The 22,360-nt window shown below is 41.0% G+C and overlaps 1 protein-coding gene across 1 annotated transcript in view; it reads left to right on the plus strand.

Annotated features, from left to right (window-relative positions):
• Positions 1–589: 589 nt before the first annotated feature.
• The window catches only part of PJA2 (praja ring finger ubiquitin ligase 2), a 33,254-nt gene continuing 11,483 nt past the window's right edge, over positions 590–22,360 (plus strand). Inside the window, exons 1-3 of the mRNA XM_063422942.1 lie at positions 590–794; positions 12,927–13,139; positions 18,560–19,601. Of these exons, the coding sequence (XP_063279012.1) occupies positions 12,941–13,139; positions 18,560–19,601 (1,241 nt within the window). The 5' untranslated portion in view covers positions 590–794; positions 12,927–12,940. The remainder of the gene's footprint in view (positions 795–12,926; positions 13,140–18,559; positions 19,602–22,360) is intronic.

Raw genomic sequence — 22,360 nt, forward strand, 5'->3', positions numbered from 1 at the left:
GGACAAAGCCAGGACAGGTGACCCCAAACTGACCAAGGGGATATTCCAGACCATATGGCATCACAGTCAGTGTATACAGTGGGGGGAGGAGGAAGGAAGGGGGAGATGTTTACACTGATGGTGTTTGTCCTCCCAAGTCACCATTAGTGTGATGGGGCACTGCTCTGCTGGAAATGGCTGAACACCTGCACACCCACGGGAAGCGGAGAATTCATTCCTTGTGTTGCTTTGCTTGCGGGCGTGGCTTTTGCGTTCCCTGTTACAAACTGTCAATATCTCAACCCATGAGCTTTGTAGTTTTCACCCGTGCTGCCGGTGGGGAGTGAGCCCAGCGCCGGGCTGCTGCCGGGGTTAAGTCACGACAAGCCCCCTGAGGCAGCGGTTAAAAGCGGCAGCGGTTAAAAGCGCCAGCGGAACGCCGCTGCTGAGGGCCCGTCCCCGGACGTTCCAGGTGCGGCCCGCCCCGGGCCCCGCTCCCCATCGGGATTGGTCGCTGCCCTCCGCCCCCGCTCGTGACTGGCCAGCGCTGCGCTGCTGTCGGCGGGATTGGCCGCGGCGGCGGCGGCGGGCGGCAGATAGCGGTGGGAGGGGCGGGGTGAGTGCGGACGGGGTGTGTGCGGCCCCGGCTCCGGCCCGGCTCCGCGGGTCGCCCTTAAAGGGGGCGGGCGGGCGGACTTCCCGGTCACCGGGCGGAGGCGCCGGCAGATCTGGGCACGGTTATTTGTGCTGTGGAGCAGCGGCCTTGCCCCTTCCCACCGAGACGGGCCTGCGGCCGAGGGCGGGGGCCTCAGCCGGTGGGTCTAGAGGGCACCGCGGGCGGGCCGTGGTGGCCTCGCGAGTACCCGTCCGTGAGGGGCCGGGGCCGTTTGTGGGTGCGGGGGAGCCGGCGGGGCGAGCAGCGGTAGAGCGAACGTGGGTAGGCCTTCGGGCGGAGGGGAAAGGGCTGGCAATTCATTTCCTTCCTTTCTTTGTTGTTTTGGTTTGGTTTCTTGTTGTTTGGTCGGGGTTTTTTGTTGCGTTTTGTAGTTCTCCCACAACACCGCGGCGGTGACAGTACCCCGGGGAAAGGGGAGGTCCCTGCGCGGGGTCTGCCTTGTGTCAGCCACGCACCCGCGGGGGTGAGCAGAGTGACTGGCGAAGTGACATCGCTGACACCGCTTCAGCGAGGCTGTGAAACACTCACACTTCTCTTTCCTTGAGGAGAGGAGGTCCGAGCCAGCAGCGCAACCCCCAAACACAGGGTCAGAAGGAACCTACTTTGAGCCCAGAATCCAGGGGAGGTTTGTCAGTGCTTGTAGTTGATGTACCTTTTCTTCTGCACGAGTGAATTAACCTGTAGTTATACTGCCCGGGATGGGTTTTGCACGTGGATGAGACTAGCAGCTCCTGCTGCACCTCTAGAAGTTCTCTTGAAGTGCTTGTGGGGAGTGGTGTTGGCTGTGGTGGAGCTGAGCGTTCTCAGGATGCCCTGTATTGTACATTGGCTTTACTAGATACTGCTGGTGAATGAACACTGAAACGTAGGAGTTACATAGCGTGTGAATCTCCGTGGTGCACAAAAACTTTAAAAGTTTGTTGTAAGTTTAGAGGCTGTGTACTTTATAGGATGTGTTTGAAAGCTTAGAGACTGTGTTTAGGTCGTTTTTCTACACTGTAACATATTTAGCACTTCTTTTTTTCAGTGTAGTTCTTGATTTGCATTTGTCTGTGCAGAGTTAAGCAGTTTAGAAGAATGACTTTTGATTGGATTTTTGCTGCACTATCTAGAAAAAAAAGTGTACTGTAGTAATGAAGAGTGGTGTCAGACTTTTAGTGTTCTCTTTAATGCAAAAAATGAAGAATGCATACTTTGTGGGTTGAAATTTCATTTGGGAGAAGTATGCTTATTTAAAATTGTGTAAGCAAATATACATAATAAAATAAGTTTACTTGTAACTGAGTCAGACTCTGACAGAATTTATTTTTCTCTCACCCACTGAGAAAGGAAAAAGTCTGGAAAAAAGTTATTCTCGAAAGTCTTTATTTTGAAGTTACATTAAAATGCAGGATCAGGAAGCTTCTGTGAAGTAGGCCCATCTCTAAAATTTCCTTTGCTGGTAGAGTGAATTGCAATGCAGTGTAGTAAGATGCAAGAGTTCTTGACAAATCAAAGCATCAAAATAAGCAATGCTTATGAATTGTTTCCTTGTTTGTTGAGCTGGCTGATCCTATGAACGTGTGTGCTTTTGCAAAAGCATTTTAGTATAGCAAGTGAAAAACACTGGTAGGATGTATTGGATGACTTCCACAAACACTGTAATAGGTATCTCCCTGGTGGCCCTTAGTACTTGTTGAGCTGAGTTTGTTTTGATTCTTGGATTCACAGGAAGGCTCGAATGAAACCAAAAGAATTTCTGTGCTATGCAGCAGCAGGGGCTGTTTTTGGGGCAGACAGATGGTTGAATGTCTGGGTGAATCATGTTCGTTTGGCATCTGAGGTAAATGGAGGTGTGGATGTCATTTGAAGTTGTAACTGTAAAACTTATCATTTCATCAAGGCCTGTCCTAATACTTCTGAATAGTATTGTAACTGAAGTATGTGGAACAGAATTGTTCAAATTCATTTGTTCACTGATACAGTAATAACCCCCCCTGCATTTTATTGGATGGATCTAGAAGTCTGGTAGAGCCCACTTCAGTTACAATGGTGCTTTAGCAGTCTTATATCTATATGTTTAGCAGTGTATTTTGACAGGTTCTAAAGGGCTACTTTGCATTTATTTAAGGTGGAAAATATGTTTAAAGGCTTCAGTTAATATCATGAAATAAACACTCAAGTTACAGCAACAACTTCAAATGTGGAATAAGCAGAGATAAGCCCTGACTACTGGAGAAGGACAACAATGAGCTCATCTTAGCTTCTGTTCAGAACATCCATGGACAGGGTAATTGTCCCTAAAGGACAATTACCCTGGAACTTCAGCTTCTGTTGTTTTGATAGCCTGGACTCAAACCAAACACACCATGCAGTTTATCGGGGAATAAACTTGTAGGCACTTGTAGTGGCGCTGTGTACATTTAGCTGTAGTTCTTACAGGAGCCTTGGTTGTCACTCAGGCCACACCTGACTGTCTGTTTATGTGGAGCAGGGCTATGACTTATTTATATGGGAAATTGAGGTAATTATTGATGAGTTCCTAGTAATGAGTACAATACTGTGCAAGGATGACAGTGTGCATGGTCATGTAAATTGCTAAATGCTCATGTGTTTTGGTGGGAAAAATATTTATAAATTCTGCTGCCAATGGCGTTAGTCATTCTGAGTAGTTTTAAAACAGCTTTTCAAATTTGATTAATTTGAAGTGTGATGTTTTTATACTAAACCCTTGTGCAGCATTTCAGGTAACTGAATATGTGACTGTGGAAGCAGAGAGAATTCCAGCTGGCACATGTGTGTGTACTTAACAATTATTAAAACAGGACCTGAAAAATTTGTGGGTTTTATGTATTGTGGTAACATCGTCAATATCTCTCTGCTAGAAGCAAAGCGGGGGAAAGAAAATCCAAGGTAATAACAAATTTGAGATTTAAATTATGCCACTAGTTGATACTATAGAAAAGTGTAATACAGAGAAATGGTTCTGATCCTGAGGATAGATTATTGCTCAGGATATTAGTGATATCAGTGATAATTGGTTGTACAAAGTGTTCTATCATGTCATCTTAGTGTCAGAAGGTTCTGAAACATTCAAGAGAAGTTTCCCCAACCCAGGTGACTTTAAACAGTAGCAAAATTTGCCTTTTGTTTCAGTGGTGCTATAATCAACTTCATATGTTAACTAGATCTTTATTCTTTATGTGTTTGGTGAATCAGATATTTATCATTTGGCAGCTTAAAAAAAATGTGGTGTAGGGTTGTTGAGAGTACTGTCAGGATTTTTGTGGCCTAAAAATTGCCTCCTGTGTAATGGATCTGTTTCCATGATTGTGATAAGGTGCTTTGTGTGAAAAGTAGTGTTTTTAAAAAGGAGATGACAAAAAAAAAAGTCAAGTACTTGTACCATACTGATTAAACCCAGTAAAATTTCATACAGCTTATTGATTGCGGAAGCTTTCAAATACTTCAAAAAAGAAAAAAATGTAAAAGTAATAAAAATTATTTGTGATTTATCTTGTATGTGGAAACAAGCAGGTAATTACAGGTAATCATGTTGTAGCATGAGCAGTTTGGAGGAAAAAAACTATAGATTTTCCACTCCATCCAAAAGTAGGTATGTAGAGCTATGATTGCAGCCTGGGGGCAGAATAAATATTTGAAATTCTGGAGCTTTGGTTAGGGAAATGACTGTGGAACTGGGAATGACCTCAGACAAAGTTATCTTGTCAGGCTTATCCTCTTTCCCAGCCCTTCCTCCCAGTGATTCTTCACTAGATGTTTGTTTGAATACTTTTGTTTGAGCTGTGTTTCTGATGGATATTCTTCAGCCTCCCCAGGCAGTTTGAGGAATACAGTGTCTTTACTGGTAGAAACATTTCCCTTACCTCATTTCCATGTGTTGTTTCCATGTGTCAGGGAAAGCAGGGATCTTTTTATGAAGCAAAGTATTTAGAAACTATATGCAGAGCATAAGATCTAATTTACATTGTTGCTCACGATACAAGAGTTACTTTTCCTATCTTGTAGTTTTCACTCTAATGCAGCTCTGTGTGTTGCTGTTTGCCAGAACAGAGGGAAACAATGACTTGACTTTTGTCTATTGTGGTCCTCTATAATCCTCCACTGCACTTCTGCTTAGCTGAGCATTGCCAATTGTTCCCCCTTTAGTAATTCCCTCAGTTGTTTATTCCTACTTGACAATAATATCCCATGCTTCTCTTTTTGCGAATGATGTTACTTCTTCAGGAATACATTGGAATCACCTCAGATTCTGTTTCATGACACTTCAGGTGAGCTCTCCTGTCTGCTGATTGGATCAGAGGCTTTTATAGCCCTTGTATCCAAGATAAAGAATTAAGTTTATGAAAGAAGAGTTTGAAGTGCTGAGAGACCTCACTGTTCTTCAGGAAAAAACCAAAACCAACCACAAAACAAAAAAACTCCAAACTTTGAAAAAAAGTTTTAAAATTGCTTTTACTGCTTCTGATAGTGGATAAGGTTTGATTATGTGTTTTGGATTTACTTTGCTTTAATAAAGACAGTTATATAAGACGATAGACAGCAATGCAAAAATACATCATTGGGTCTTCTAGTCTGATGAATTATATCTCTCCATCATGTAGGAGTTTCCATAGCCTGCACTTCCAGCTTGGGTTTCTTTTGGCATTTCTAGTTGCTGTGTTTATTAGGAAGAAAGGAAGTGATTGTTCTAGTTTCTTGAAGTGTTTTGGGGTCATATGTACCAACAAGAGTAAAAGCGTACCTTTTCTGCTTGAAGTGTAGACAAGTCTTGGCATTTTGTTGATTATTTGCCTCTGTTGGAAGGGTTTCAGATCCAGAGACATGCTTCCTCCTCTGGGAAGTTTATAATCAGAACTTAAACGAGAATATGAGATGTGAAAGTCATAAGAAGGGAGGGCAGATACAGGGGTAGGGGATTGGTGTCTGAATTTTGTATGTCTTCTGACAAGCAGTAGGTAAGAATTGCTACTTCTGCGCCCTTAGTTTAGTATCCCTATTTAGAATACAAAAAATTGTGATATTGGGGAAGGAGAGAGAGAGAAGCTTGCCTGATGACTAGCAGTGACGTATTAACAGAACAGATTCCTACAGGGACTGCTGGTGAAGTTAGGCTTTTTATTCTGAAAGTTAAAATGCTAGCTTTCGGTGGGAGGATGGGACTTGCTGTTACTTGGTTAGTACATGGCATACACGTTGTCCTCATCTTTAAAAGCTTTTAGTACTGCAGTTGTTTAATCTTCCCTCTTGAGATTTAATGTGTAATTTCTGCTGAAGCTATTAGTTAGGATAAAAGCTGTAAAATTGATTATTACAGTGGTAAGGCAAAGCTCTTGGTTTATCAGATCAGATCAAACAGGATTGAGGATTTTTATCAGGGGAGATGAAAACTGTGCATTCAAACTATTTACAGTTATGTGTAAGAAAGTAAAGAAAATTGGGCTAAAGTTAGAGCAAGTCAGTATAAAAAACCTGGAAATAATGTAGCAGTTGTGTATAGTGCTGAAGGAGATAGACCCTCAGAGAATGGTGTCAAATCAGTACTGGAATGACTCAGTTCTACCATCTCAGCTGTGCTAATGCAACAGCCTGCTGAGCTTCTTAAAAATGAAGACAGACTTAGACTCTCAAAGAAGGAGATCTGGCAGAGCTGAGTAAGTTCATGTAGGCTGCCTTACAGCGTGACAGCCAACCACTGTGGTAACACCTGAGGCTGCATCACCATAACTCTGGCTCCTTGGCTGAAGTGACCAGGTGGCAAACAGCCAAGGGGGATTCTGTCCCCTCGTGTTGGCCAGAGAGAATGGGAGCTGTGTAGGACCTTCAGCTCTAGGAGGATATTTTAGGACAGAAAGGAACTGCCACAAGATGGTTGTTGGTAACAACTGGCCCATTCAGACACTTCTGTATGGAAAGTGATGACTGGGCTCCAACTATTAAGGGAGTTCTTGACTTGAAGAAATTGTGTCTCTGCTTCATGAGTTGTCCTTTGAATGTGTCTAATGCATTTCTTTTAGAGCAATCACTGATACTTTCATGCATATACTTTAATTCACTCTTGTTTGTATAGTGGCAGCACTTGCTCCATTTCAAGACTGGCAAAACTTTTTTCATAATTTGGTCTCCTAGGGTGACCTTATGATCCTTGTATCCCCAGCCATCTGTTCTGTTTATGCTGGATATTAAGTTCTGCACCTTTAATATTGCTTCCAAGAGCAAAGGGAGGAAAGAAGAAGCACACAGTTTGTTTCCAGAAACTGCACTTGCTCCCCTGCATTACTTCTCCTGTTGTCTGCAGCACAGAAGTGGGAGAGAGCTCTCCTTTTAGAGCTTTTTAGTTAGTTTTTAGCTAGCTGAGGCAGAGAAGCTCCCCAGACTGTGGCTTTTCTTTTGGAGCTGACCAGCCTGCTCTGGACTGAAAACCCAGAGGAATACCAGGAGCTCACAGCTGAGGCCCTGAGATGTGGCATTTTCCAGCACAGGAGGGACTGATGAGAGACTGGGCGAGCCGAGCTACCCCACAGAAAGGACTTTCTGAATCTGCAGTCTCTTCAGAACAACAACAGGTTCCATTGTTTAATATTATTCATTTTTTATGCTTATGAATACTTTGCTTGTTAAATAAACAGTTTTTTCCACTTTTCTCCAAGGAAATCTTTTCCCGAATCGGTTGGGGAGAGACCATTTGACTCTGCTCTCTAAAGGGACCACTTTGGAAGTTTCCTCCCAAATTTGCCCTACATGGGGTATTTGGATAGAGTTGTGAATTGTCTGTGATGATTATAGGAGGTCATTAATGGAGATTTGGAGTATACAGACAATGTCCAAAATACTAATTAACTTCTTTCTTTTAGTCTGCATGTTGACTAATGCTTTGGTAAATGCAGAAATTTAATTATTTATAAAATTAATAGTTATACGTGGAATATTAATAGACTGATAATTCAGAACTTCAGTTTTGTATTTATGGCACAAATTGCATACAAAACTGCAGGCTTTTAGGGAAATACAAAACAGAAGCCATTTAGTATTTCAGTGGGAGGAAGCTGCTCTTAGTCTGGTGGTGATATTTGCCTCTTTTGGGAAATGTCTCAGATCAGATCAGTATCAGAATATTTTGATATAATCATGGCTTTTGGGGGTCTTTCTTTTAAGGTGTCATCTGAGAGGTAAAAACCCCACAACTAAACAATATTCTAATTTAAAATGAAATCAGAAGTGGGGCAGCCTAACTCCTTATTGAATTTGGACCACAGCCTACTTCCAGCCTCAGGAAAAGGGAAGGAACTATACTGAGTAAAAACATTGACTTTGTGGAATCTGTAGCTCAAAGGAGAGTTCAAAATTACCTGTAAGGGTGATGAAAAGACAGTCCCTGAAGCATATTCCATTTGTCAGTGTACTTGTAGCTGAGCTGATACTTCTTACGGAAATAGTCACTACTGTGTTCTCAAATATTCTAGTGAAGAGCCTTAAGTCACTTCTAAAGCAGAGAGTTTGAGGAAGGAACTTTTGGTTGAATGGATTGGATTCATAAGAAAAATATTTGATTTTTGCTTATCATCCAGCATACTGTTTTCAGCTGGGATAGAGGTAAATTTCTTCATGGGAGTTTGTCCAGGGTTATATTTTGTATGTTTGGCTGAAAACAGTGTTGATAACACAGGAATGTTTTTGTTACTGCTGGGCAGGGCATGCACTGCTCCAAGCCCTTTTCTGCTTCTCCCCCACCAGTGAGAAGGCTGAGGGTGCACAAGGAGTTGGGAGGGGACACAGCTGGGACAGGTGACCCCAGCTGACCAAAGGGATATTCAAGACCCTGTGGCATCATTCTCAGCTGGTAGGGGGAAGAAGGTTGGTCAGGCTGTTGTGGCTTTGGAACTGTCTGAGCATTGTTGGGTTGATGGTGAGCAATTTTTTGGGAGGGTTGCATTATTTATTTTCCTTGGTCTTATGTCTTTGTCTCTTTTTTTTTTTTCTTTCCTTAAAAAAACCCCAAATTCCAAAACTCTCTTTATCACAGTCCATGGGTTTTTTCACTTTTACCCTTCTTATTCTGTCCCCTTTTTCACTGGGTGGGAGAGTGAGTGAGCACCTGTGTGATGCTTAGCTGCCTACCAGGGTTAGATTTGGCATATGTTTTTCTGAGTTTTAGATGAATACCAGACACTGAAAATAAATTTTAACTGAATATTCATTGTTTTGAGTATTAATCTATGTATGTTGTTTGAAACATACATAGGCATAGTAAAAAAGTTAAATCATTTCAGTGTTATTCTGCCCATAGAGGCAAGAGAAGGAAGTTGTGACAATAGTATGTTGTTTCAATTATTTAAATTGAAATATTCCTCTGGGTTTTGGGATTATAGTGTGCTGTTCTTCTGTTAACTGAAATGAAGTAATCTCTTTGCAGTCCTGAGCAGTGGTGCTTAGCAAACTAAAATTTCTCCATTATAATTTAATTTTTTTTAATTCATCTGCACTTAGAAGCTTTCAATACCTGCAGGGAAGAAAGAGCTGTAGAATACTGGTTCCAGGTAAAGAATATTGGATAATACAGTTTAAAAGACAATGTGAATACTTTTACCTGCAACATTTATATGTGTTGATCAGGGTAGTGATTTCATTATGATTCAGAAATAGTCAATTAAGGGGAGGGTGTGAAGAACATGAGTTGGTTTTAAATTTTGCCCATTTGACAGCCAAATGCATTCATATACTTCTGGGAATAAATGCAGATCTATTTTTTTAAGATGGTAAACTAGAAAACAATAATTGTGTCAGTATTATGCATTCCCTTTTCAAACCTTGAATGTGAGAGCCTGTTGTTGCCTTGTAGGAGAAAATGTTTTCTGTAGTTCATAGATATAGGAAAAAAAAGAGCAATTGAGTAGGATAAAGGATTTACTTTTATTTCTATGTCAAGTGTTGAGATAGGGTCCAGAATATGAATTCTAGGAAAATCTGAGGAAGAACATAAAAAAATATTAGTTGTTAAAAGATTGAAAAAATACTTCTTAGAGAAATATTTCAGGCTAACTTCATATTTCTTAGGGAAAAAAAAAAGCTAGTTAAGAACTTCCTGCAACACAAAATGACGACAGCTTGGAGCAACTCCTTGCCCACTCCCCTCTGAGCCCCTCAGCCACATTCTGCTAAGCTTTTTCCTCCTGTGTAATAGCCCTACACACTCTGTAAGAAGTCCCTCTCCGGCACTTTAGGTACTAGAAGGTTGCGCTAAGGTCTTCTGGAGACTTCTCCAGGCAAAACATCCCCAGATCTCTTAGCCTGTCTTCTTAGAAGGGGTGTTCCAGCCTCAGATCACCTTCATGGCCCTCAGTCATGCACTCCTTGACCCAAAAGAGCTGCTGCTCCTGTCATTAGTGCACAGGATGTGAGGGAGTTGAGGAGATAGGAGGGAACAAAAGGGAGAGGATTGTAAAGGGACGTGACCAGGTTTCAGTGGTTGAGGACAGGATCCTGCTAGAATCTGTCTGACAGGTAATTCCAGTTGTTCTGCATCTAGCTCTGTAAATTGGTTTGAGATTTTTTATCTAGTACTGTGGTCAAGAATGTGGATGATTTCTGTAACTCAAGTTACAGTGCTAGGTTGTGAACGCATGCAAACATGCATCTACTCTAACCTTGAACACTTACATCTCGAAAAACAGGGATTTTTTTTCTTTTTTGTTTTAATCTGTGGAAGAGGACAAGTTGGTTAGAATTTGGTCTAGATTCTGAGGCTTTCTGTGCTGCAGCCTGTAATTTGCTGTCTTTGGGAGTGGTGTCCTTAGTGCAGGAAGCACATCACTCTGTCAGTGATGAAGGCAGTGCCTGTTTAAAGGCTGGACCGACCTGTTTGTGAACTGTGCATTTTAGGAGACAATCTCTCCTATTTTTTTAATCAGCTGCTAATCCAAAATGCTTTCCTGCTCGTGATACTTTTGAGGAATTCAGGTGACTGTAATAATGTTCTGGAAGTATGGAGTTGTGTGTATAAACATCTTCAGCTAGAGAAGTGAATAATTAGCTCGCTTGCCCTGCCTTATTTATTCACTAGTGTGTTGCTTCTTTAAGACTGGTCAGTTTTGAAGAAACACATCTTGTTGGTGGCTACTGGGTGTGCTTTGAGCCAGTCTACTAAACTGAGCTTCTGAAGCAATACCTACTTCTTAGGCTGAGCTAGCCTGGAAGTAATACCTGAGAGAGGATATTGTGTTTCACAGCTTCATTGCCCCAAGGGTTTCTTGTAAATTGGTTTGTGCATTCATGTGGCTAAATGCTGCTCATTTTAGGCATGTAGGTAAATTAATGCCTGCCTGCTTATCATATTCTTGAGATGTTTTGTATTTAGGTGGAAGTTAGCCTCTCCTGAAAACTAAATATGGCATCCATACTTCCAGTAAGTAATGAAAGCTTTGCTGTCTTGATCCAATAAGTCTTCACTAGGATGGAGGAATAATATCTGTCTGCTCTGTCTTGTAGAAACAGTTGAATATGTGATGAGGGGTATGCAAAAGCGTTATTTGGAACAAAATATGTAGTGCGTTCAACAGATTTTGCATGTTGTGAACATCAGTTTTTTAAAAACAAAATATTTGCATTCAGAGAGCTTGTCTCTGTTGAGTGGACATCTGTTTTTGAACAATACTGATGTTTAAGAGAACAAAATGAAGTTAAGAATTATGCAATTTTGTTGTATTTTTACCTTGTTTGTTTCAACCACTTGTTTGAGAATGGATTTCTGCATTGCTATTCTGATTTGCTAATCTAACTGTTGAATTTTATTCTGCAGATTTGGATGTGGCTGCTAATTATCAGCTCCCTCTGGCAGTCTGCTGATCAACCATGTTGCAATCAAGGGAAATTTTAGAATTGTCAGAGCTTGTTTGAAAAAAAATAACTTGCTGGTTGACTTAATAAAGATGTTAACTACTGGCTGTCTAGATACGAAAATGAATTGTCAGTCCTGTTTTTTCTTGCATTAGTTGCCAGGATTTTTGTTTTGCAAAGACACCAGAGTTTTCACCTTTCTGAGATTGCAGGAGTGGTATAGTCAATAACAAAGCAAACATTTTAGGTTCTGATTTTTAATGTAGGATGGGTAGATCTGGAGTAATACTCAAAAATATTTCCAGGGAAAAATATGTGTAATCAAACTATATAGAGCTTCATAGATGAATGAGGAAAAAAAGCCTCAGATACCTGCTAATTTTTTTCTGCCAAGCTTCAATCTCTTTTATATGTCTCTGCCCAGAGATACTCTATTTCTATGTGTAATAAAGAGATTAGTTGCACAGCCAGGAAATAAAAAAGCCTTCATATTTTCCTGAAGTTCATAATGTTCTATATTAATGGTTGCAAACTTTATCTTCCTTGTCTTTAATGTTAACTTTTTAATTTGGTGAGTTTCAAGAACAGAAACTTTTTAATTCCATATCTAGTAAAGATTAGAGTGAAAAAGTAACTTAAGGGACACAAGAAGTCGCCGCATATCTGAAATAGTGAACTTCTGATTGCACTTGTACAAGCAATAGCCTTTGGGCATGGAGCCTTGTGTTAAATTTTTAATACCTGATAATACTGCTGTCTTATAATCTTCTTTATTACAATATTGGCAGCCTTTTCCCACTGTTTCTCAAGTTCCTTTTTGCTCCTTATCCCTTATTTTCATGCTAAAAGATGCAAGTTTCATTAATGTGAAAAACTGCTGTAAGAAGAAGCAGTGTGTGGGCAATGCTTTGTATGGCCATGTCTGAACATACTACCTTTAGCAGTAAGAACAAAGCCTCCTTGAAACTTTTGTTTTAGAAGGTGTGGTTTGATTAATTGTACTTTTGCAGTCACAAAGATAAGCTAGCTAGGGCTGCCTGAATTATGCTGTATTACCTGAATGATTTTCCATTATAGTGCTTGCAAATCTTTTCTGCAAGCTGATATGTGTATTGCATCAGATTTAGGAACAGAGTGAAAAAAATAAAAAAGCTGTGACATCTGGGACTGATTTTTTTTTTTTAAATGTGTTTTTTACTGAAAACATGTTAAGATGGGGGCTCAGTGTTTGCCAGTATTATTTAGTGTAGGTAAAATCTCAGTTGCATGCTTTTATAACATATGGGCCTAGAGCACTTTATGCTCTTAATAATCATATTGTTAATGAAGCATAAGACTTTAGACAAACAGAAGATTCCTTGATTAAAAAAAATAGTATATCAAAGTGTTAGGGAAGATATTGTTGTCTAACAAGTATCTGTCTTTTTCTTTCCTCCAGAATCTCATGTAGCAATGGGCCAAGGACTTGGCAAAACTGCCTGGCCCAAACCTGCAGGAGGATATCAGACTATTACAGGTGGAAGATGTGGAAGAAGACATTCCTACATTGGGTTTAGACGATTTTTGAATAATCAAGACAGAGATGGAAATCAACCCAATGACAGCTGCAAACAATTAGAATTGGAAGATGTTCAGAAAGAGGATTCTTTATGTATGTACTTATCTTTGTGTATGTGCCATTTTGTTGCAAGCTACGATGGTCAGGGTCAGAGGAGGAAGGCATATTAAGAGCCACATAAGTGGCTCATGTTATTGAGCCACTTAAATAATATGAAAAGTACATTTTCTATGTCTTTAATTTGCTTTTATACTAGATTTCATTTTCTAAAGAATAAACAATCTAATACATTTATATTAGGTTGTGTAGTTTTGCCTGAAGAATATTCATAACGAGTTAATGTGTTCTAACAAATCAGATAATAATAACATTCAAATTATTTTGTCTCCAAATTAAAATTCGCATTTGGAAGAAAATGCCTATTCTAATCTTGTGAAAGTAGTTTGAGCCTCTGAAAAATCTTTAGAAGTTCCTCTTTTGTTTGTTTATACCAGTTAGACCCTTTCATTTTCTTACTTAATGAATATTGGATGTTAGTATTTACTGAAATGCCTTCTGTGACATTGGCATCTGAATAATAATTTAATAGAGGAATACAAAATGGCTTCTTGGATTAGAAATATGGTCCCCATTTCTTTGCCTGAGGTTTTCAGGTTAAAAACCCCATTTGATATAGCCTTACATCTTTCAGAGTACCTGGGGAGAAAGGATTTGAGGGTACCTCTTAACACTGGCTGAATATGAGCCATCAGTGTGCCCAGGTGGCCAAGGGCACCTGGTCTGTGTCAGCAGTAGTGTGGCACCAGGGCAGTGACCATCCCTCTGTGCTGGCCACTGGTTAGGTTACAGCTCAAGACTGGATCTAGTTCTGGGCACCTCAATTCAGGAAGGACATTGAGGGGCTGGAACATGTCCCAGGAGGGGCAGCAGGGCTGGGGAAGGGCCTGGAGCATAAGTCTGATGAAGAGCAGCTGAGGAGCTGGGGGTGTTCAGAGAGAAAAGGAGGTTCAGGGAGACCTTCCTGCTCTGTGCAATTGCTTGACAGGAGGCTGAAGTGAGGTGGGTGTGATTTTTTTTTTTTTTCTGCCCACTAACAAGTGATGGAACAAGAGAAAATGGCCTCAGATTGCACCAGGGGAAGTTTAATTGGCTGTTAGGGAAAATATCTTCAGCAGAGGGCTTGCCAATCTTTGGAAGAGGCTGCCCAGGAAAGTGGCAGAGTTGCCAGTTCCTGGATGGTGCAGCAGCCCTCTTGTTAGAGGGTAGAAATTACCTGAGACACATATTTCTTGTTTATCACAGCATGAAGAGGGTCCTGGTTTATTCCTCTTTACAGCTCAGCCATCCTGACTCCAACTATTCACTGACTCTGGCTGCAGCAAGCTCCTACTGTAGGTTTCCCTTGCAGCCTCTGACTGCTGGATATTTCCTGCTAAACTCTGACTGCAGGTGTTAGTTTGCAGTCTCTGACTGCAGGCTTTTACCCAGCTAGACTGTGACTGCAGGTTCCAGCAACAGGCTCTGACTGCAGACACAGACTGACCTCACAGCAGTGATTCTCTCTCCCCAGGATCCTTCTTCATGATTCTCCTGTTCCCTCTTCCTCAAGGTTCCTCCTCCTCCTCCATGATCCTCTCCTCACCAGCTAAGCCACTCCCTTTTATCACACTTATCTTTATTGGGACCGGTCAGGGGCAAGGCTGAATGGGGTAGTTAACACAGCTGTTCCTTATCAAGGGCAAGGTCACCTGTATTCCCTTCTGCTACACCTGGAGGTCCTTAAAAGGTGTGTATACTTAGTCTGATGGTGGACTTGGCAGTGTTGGATTTATGGTTGCACTTGATACCATAGTGGACTTCTCCCACATAAGTGATTCTATGGCTCTACAATGTAGGGGTTTTCCTCCTTCCCTTATAGGCTATTTTGAAACTGCTTTTTATTCTGATTTTTTTTTTAATGATAATGGCATGGTGCAGTTTTAGCTTTGTATTCAATCATTTTTAATCTGTAATGTGACGTAGATCATCTTGTGGTAGTTTTAATCTTTTGTAATTGAAATGTGTTTATTATTCATGCTTCATACATTTTCTATACTTTCATCTAGTTAAAGGTCTATTTCCTGTAAGGCAGTGTTGATGTTAGTGGAGATCTTCCTACTGTCTCTATATAACACTACCACATTTCTTGTTTCAGTTGCACAGAGCAGCATGGAGTTATTTTATGGATCATTAGATATATGCAGTTTAAGGGTGTATTATCTCCCTGTTCTTAATACAGTTGCTTTGTATGTAAATTATTCTAATAAGAAAATGCCTCTCCTTTACATTTGTTTGTGTGTATATTACAACTCTTCAAATTTATCTTACAGAACCATTATGGATTCATTTGCTTTCTTTATCTCCACTAGGCTACATTTTTTCCCAGCTGGTATTATATTTGGATGTATAGGTTATTACCTAAAATGCTGCATATTTGCTGAGTTAGAAGGAACTCAAAAAGATCATTGAGTCCAGCGCCCAGCCCTGCCTATGACATCCCCAAGAATCACTCCATGTGCCCAGGAGTATTGTCCAAAGGCCTCTTGCACTCTGTCAGGCTGATGCTGTCAGGCTGGGGAGCCTGTTCCAGTGCCCAACCACCCTTTGGGGCAAGAACCTTTACCTGATACCAAACCTAAACCTCCCCTGACACAGCTTCGGGCCATTCCTTTGTGTCCCGTCACTGGGCACCACAGAGAAGAGATCAGTGTCTGCCCCTTATTTTCCTCTCTGGGGGCATTGAAGACCCCAGTGAGATCTCCCCTCAGTCTCCTCCAAGATGAACAGACCAAGTCACCTCAGCTGCTCCTTGTGTGGCTTCCTGCTGTTGCTTCTTCACTATCTTCATGGCCCTCCTTTAGACACTAGTGTCTTTATATCTTACATGGTAGTACCCAAAACTGCCCCCAGGACAGGGTTGGCCCTCTGGCTACCAGGACACTGCATACACATGTTGAACTTGCCATTGACCAGGATCCCCAGTGCTGCTCTCCAGCATCCTGATTTACTGTCATCATCCTATTGAAGTGTACTTTGCAGTCCTGTGTCTAAGTTGCTTAGGAATATTGAAGAGCACAGGTCCAAGGATGGAGCCCTGTGGAATCCTACTAGTGACAGGTCACCAGTGTGATTTCACTCCATTCACTGCCATCTTTTGTGCCTGACCTATGAGCCAGTTACTCACCATCACATGATGTGTTTATGCAGCTGTGTGCTGGGTGTTTTGTCCAGAAGGATCCTATGCAGGGCAATATCAAATGCTTTGCTAAAATCCATAAAGGTAAGATGAACTGGTTCCCTTGATCCAGTACGTGGGATACCTTGTCGTAAAAGGAAATTAGGTATGACAAACAGGACTTTTCCTCTCATGAAGCCATGCTGGCTGTGACCAGTGGCTGCATTTCCTTCAGGTTTTTCACTACACCAGAACAGTTATCTCTGCAATTTTATCAGTCATTGAAGTGGACTGACAGGCCTGCCTTCCAGGGTCATCCTTGCCCTCCTTGGAAATTCGGACAGCATTAGCCACCGTCCAGTCAACTGGGACCTCAACAGATTCTCAGAATTATGCAGAGACCTTGCTGTGATGTTGAGTTCATCAGGTGACTACCCTCTGATGAATCCCATCAGGCCCTATAAACTTACAGATATTCAGCAGAAGCAGCAGATCCCATACAAGTTCAGGGTTGACTGGGAGTTGATTATCCTCAGGGTCATTGTCCTCCAGCTCAGGGCACTGGGACCTCCTTGCACATCCTCTCTTCATCAGTCTTGAAGATGGGCAAAGAAATAATTTACTGTCTCTGTCCCTGTCTGTAAGGTGGCTATCCTCATCCTATAGTGGGCTAATGGTATTTCTGTGCTGCCATTACTAGTGACATATTTAATAAAGCTTTTTATTGTCCCCCATGTTTCTGGCTTGCATCAACTCCAACTGAGTTTTAGCCACATAATTTTCTCCCCACAGTGGCAGCAACATCTCTGTATTCACCCCATGTCACCTGATTTTGCTTCCACTGGCCATACACCTTGTTTTCTTGCTTTAGCTCCACAAGAAGATTCCCTGATCATCCAAGACAGCCTTCTGCTTTGCTTGCTTGACTTCCAGCATTTTTGGAATTGCCTGTTCCTGTGCCTTTGGGATGTGGTCCTTAAAAAGTGACCAGCACTGACCCCAGCACCTTTGGAAGCATTTTCCCAGGATCTCACTAACTAGTTCCCTGAGCACCCTGAAGTCTGTTCTCCTGTCCGAAGTTGAAGTCTATACTTTTCTTTCTGTCTTTTTCGGAGACTTTAAACTCGATCACTTCATGTTCACTGTGGCCAAGACTGTCACAGGTCTCCACTTGGGTCATGAGACCCTCTGTTATCAAGCAATAAATCAAGGAAGGCACTTTTCCTACTTGGCCCCTTTAGTTCCTGTACCACGAAATTACCATCCAGGTGCTTTAGGAATCTAAGAAACTGTAGAAGATGGGTAGGAGGAGATACTATTGGCAAAAAATATGACTGGATTTGATCCTTGGTAACTTACTATATGTGACTCTGCTTGAGCAAGAAGAGGTGACTAGATCGTCCCTAGAAGGGCCTGGCAAGCAGTCTTGGCTCATAGCAATTTTGTGGAGAAGCTCCAGGGTCCTAATGAGATACAGTATTATTTCCTGGAAGCCAGACTCCTAGTGCTGAGGGGCATACCTCTCATAAGATTCCAGTGCCAGGAATTCACTAACCTAGTAATGGAGCCTCATCTGATGATTTAAATGAGATTTTGAATGAAATAGTCTGGACTATTGCCTTGGTTAGGAGTTTAAAAATTACTTGAACAAAGGATTGATTTTGTAGTAGCAGTAGTATACATGTTTTTACCTTCTTTAACCCTTGCTGCTAGATCTGATGTTTATTGTCCCTTTATGCAAGAGGTGTTCAAGTGTAATATAACTAAAATGCATTTGCGGTGAAGCAACTATTAACTGTAATACTACATTCAACCCTGCTATTTTCTTGTTATGAGGAGTTGCACTCAAAGGGGCAGGTACAAGGTGTACAGTTCTTTCAGTATGTAATTTATAGTAGCAGTAAGTGGCTTTATCTGAGTGTGGTAGAAGGCACAATTTTGCCAGTTAATGAATGGATAGTCAAAAATGAAGAGAAATGTTCTTTCAGTTTTTCTGTTACCTTATAATTTCCTTTTATATAAACAATGTAAAAATTCTGCTTGTGTATGTGTTCCTTTAATACTTTTTTTCCCTATCACATCTGTAGCGGGAATTGTATAATTTAGATCTCTTTCTGTGGGCTTAGTTTGTGTAAATGAGAAAGTAAATATATTATTGGAGAATGACTGCATCTCTGATAAATGTTTCTGTCACTTTGTACTGCAGTCCTAGTAAATTATCCCTTCTTTTAATGAGCAGTTGTTGTAGACAAGAATATTTCTGTTGGTTTTGATTATTCCTGTGCATTCTTTGTTACAGCTTTCTCTGAAGATTCCAGTCCACTGGTTCAAGTTTCTGCTGATTTATTAGATGAGCCTTTGTCAAATGATGCTGGCACTAGAGAACCCGTTTGCCAAAGTGCATCAAGCCAAACTTCTGAAGTGACCACGTCACCATTTTCTGTATTCTGCTATGGCCTAGAAGGCAACCAAATCTCACAAGACTTGATGAATCCTTGTGAAAAATCTGTGGACCTTGCAGAATGCACATCTGAAGGGCATAGTGATTTGAATGGTAAAAATGGAATAGCTTTTGTAAACATTGACTCCTATGAGCCAGATAGCAGTGATGGAGAGGAAGAGGATGCTCTAGACAAATATTCTTGGATAAGAGAAGCAGCAGGTCTAATTCAGGGAAGACTAGAAAACATAATTTCTCAGCGTGAAAAGGACGTGGAGTTTTTTAGTGACCTACGCTCCCGACTGTATGCTTTCAGCCACGGCATTTATAGAGAAAGTTGTGAGGAAGCAGGACCACTGCCTTTGGCAGGTCCAAACAGTAGGACACTTAAATCTGCTGAAGATGAAGCTATACCAAAAATTAGCCCGAGTGATGAAAGTTATGAAACACAGCAGATAAAGCATATAGTGGATGTTGGAATTGGAATCCCTGTACCAGTTGCTGATGTATTAAACAGCAGTGATGAAGAAACTGACCAAGAAAATGCATCTGAGGTAGTAGTGAGACCTAAAATTAAAAAACAAAATACTGCAAGACAACTGGAGAGAGAAAGTAATCTCCCTAGTGATAATGAAGAGGAAGGTGATTCCCGGAGGAGAATTGGAATTGCTGATGTCCAGCAATGCCATCCTGAGTGTCCCTTGAGAGGTGGCAAAGATGAGATGAGTTCTGGTGTGTTCTTTCTCTCAAGAATGCACAATCATCAAATGAACGTGGAAATAGATCTAAGAAGAAATGCAGGAGCTCAAGAGCAAAACAATGTTCTAAGTGATAGTGCTTTTTGGAGTGAGCTTGAAGACCACAACACACATTACCTAATATCCCATAAAGATGAAGACAGGTAAAATTTTTTTATAACTTTTATTATTGAATGTTTTGTATAAATTATGTGCAAAACTGAACAATATTTTAGCAAATGAGGCATAAAACCTTGAGGCATTTCAGATATGATTAGATTAAAAGATGTCAACTTTTCCTTTCAGGTATCCTTCACTCTTCTGGTAATGTAAAAAGCCTTTCCTTCTGTCTGCAGTCAGAGTGCTTATCACTGAGGAATATTACTTGTTTATTTTTATTTCATTTTTACTGAGCAAATGGAGGATAAAGACTGAAAGCCTTGTTTAGCTTTGAAAGTTTCCTTCTAGGCTTACTCTTCAGAATTTGGTTTTTTGCTACCAAGTCTCAATATTCTGCATGGCAGCCTATTTATGTTCTTGTCTCCAGCCTTTTGAAAGAAATTATTTTTCCTAATATTTGAAGAATAAACCCTTGACAGGGTTGCCTATGATCCCTTTTTAATGGAAATTCTTCAGACTACTAGGTGCTTCCAAAGTAGCTATTAATTATTACAGTTTTAGATTTACAAATTGCTCCAACCTTGACAGGAGCAGCGGTATTCAAATTCCTCCTGCTCTGAGCTTTTCACCCAAAAGACAAAGTAATTCAGATAAAACTTATGTTGATTAACTTCAATTCATAAAATGTTAGTTTAGAACTCTTCACTATTAATTGGAATTATATAACTGAGGTATTTGAGGGTAAAAACATTTCTAACCTTTTGGTCATTTATGGAAGATGTGTTTGTGATGGCTTTTTCCCTCCATTTTTCTTGCAGTTTGCTTTCATCTTGTTGATTCTTTTCCTACAGCATTCTTTACAAGACGTGGCTTCTGGATGTTGATGTGGCTCTCTTGTGCATGTGCTCGCCATTTATAAGCTAACCTGCTTAGTAGATTGTGTTTCCCGTGTTTTTGTAGAGAGAAAAGCACAAAAATTAATTAGCATAAAATCTTGTCCTTAAAATGTTGCAGAGTTGCAACTATGAGAGAACAAAATGCATTTTAAAATGGGATAGTAGACTTAGGGGCTTTTCTTCTTCAAGGTGTAGGTATAGAGTCCTGCACTTGTGGGGGGATAATGCCCTGTACCCGCACAGGTTGGGGCTGGTCCACTGGAGAGCAGCTCTGCTGGGTAGGACCTTGGGGTGCTGGTGGGTGACAGGTTGACCATGAGCATGTGTGCCCCGGGGGCCAGGAGAGACAGCGGGATCTTGGGATACATTGGGAAGAGTGTGGCCAGCAGGTCAGGCAGGTGATCTTGCCCCACTTCTTGCCCTAGTGAGGCACATTTGGGGTATCATGTTCATTTTTGGTTTCCGCAGTTGAAGAAAGATAAGGAGCTACTGAAGAAGGTCCAGTGGAGGCCACAGAGATGATGAGGAGTCTGGGGCATCTTGCTTACAGAGAGAGGTGGGAGCTGGGCCTGTTTAGTTTGGAGAAGACTGTGAGGGAATCTTATTAATGCAAATAAATATCTTCAAGGCGGGTGCCAGGAGGATGGTGCAGACTCCTTTCAGTGGTGCTCAGTGACAGGACAAGGAGCGATGGCCATAAACTAAAACACAAGGAGTTCTGCCACAAGAAGAACTTCAGGCTGAGGATGGCAGAGTACTGGAACAGGGAGCCTAGGGAGGTCATAGTCTACCTCTCTGAAGACATTCCAAACCCACCTGGGACCATTCTTGTGTCACCTGCTCCAGGCAGGGGGGTTGGACTGGATGATCTTCAAAGATCCCTTCCAACATTGACAATTCTGTGATTCTTAATAAAGGTACTTTCAAATGAATCGTTCACTTCCTTTTCAAAAATTTTTGTTAGTGCATAGTCTTTTCCATTTTCAAAATGCTGCTACTATAAAATTAAAATGCCATGAAGGCAGTGTAATGTATTCTGCAGTTACAGCATTGGCTTCCATGATGCACAGTGATGGGTTATTGTGGCATGACAAAAAGAAACATGTATTGATTATTTGAAATGTTCTTGATGATGAGAGTAACTGAATCAGTAAACAGGAATCATATGTTTTTAACTTAGAATCCCCATAATTTATGTTCTAAAACCTAAAAATACTTATGTTTATGAAATAAATTGTCAATGATTGGTCTGTTCAAAGAAGTAATATGTTCACTCGTGAAAAGTTTTATGTTTAAAGGCATAAACCATATTTTATGTTCATGTAGAGCAGCATAAAAAGCAGATTTGACATACATGTCAAACTAAATCCTTCAGCTTATTAATAAGTTTTAGCTTATTCCCATCCCAGGGAGAAATTCACCTTTTGGTTGCTGCATTGTGGGCCACCACCTCACATGTTTGCCTCAAGGAGGAGCACAGCTATTGTGGTGTTAGTATGTGAAAGCTGTGTGGGAAGGAGAAAGTGTTGCATGTTTGTTAGAACCATGTATGTTCTAAGTTGGAAGGGTGGTGGAAGGTCCCAGGGCAGGGGTAGAGGGAGAAGGATCATACCCATTAGTTCAATCCATTTAACTTTGGACTGTATGACAAGTACATGTTAGGAGGGGCTTTGGCCAGGGGAGGAACTGTCAACTGCAAATCCACATGCAGGTGCTAAGTTCATGTGCTGTGCTTTTGGCGAGTGACAAGTCTGTAGCTCTATAACCATTAAGTAATGTTCTGCACCTGTGCAGAATTGAGCACAGTTAAATCCTGAGTTATGAAATATTTAACCTTCTTCAGTTGCTTAGTGTTAGTGACATTAGGTGTATCATTTTCTGGTTTGAATCAGTGTTTGTATATAAAC

The sequence above is a fragment of the Prinia subflava genome, chromosome Z, assembly GCF_021018805.1.
Source record: "Prinia subflava isolate CZ2003 ecotype Zambia chromosome Z, Cam_Psub_1.2, whole genome shotgun sequence".
Taxonomy (NCBI): domain Eukaryota; kingdom Metazoa; phylum Chordata; class Aves; order Passeriformes; family Cisticolidae; genus Prinia; species Prinia subflava.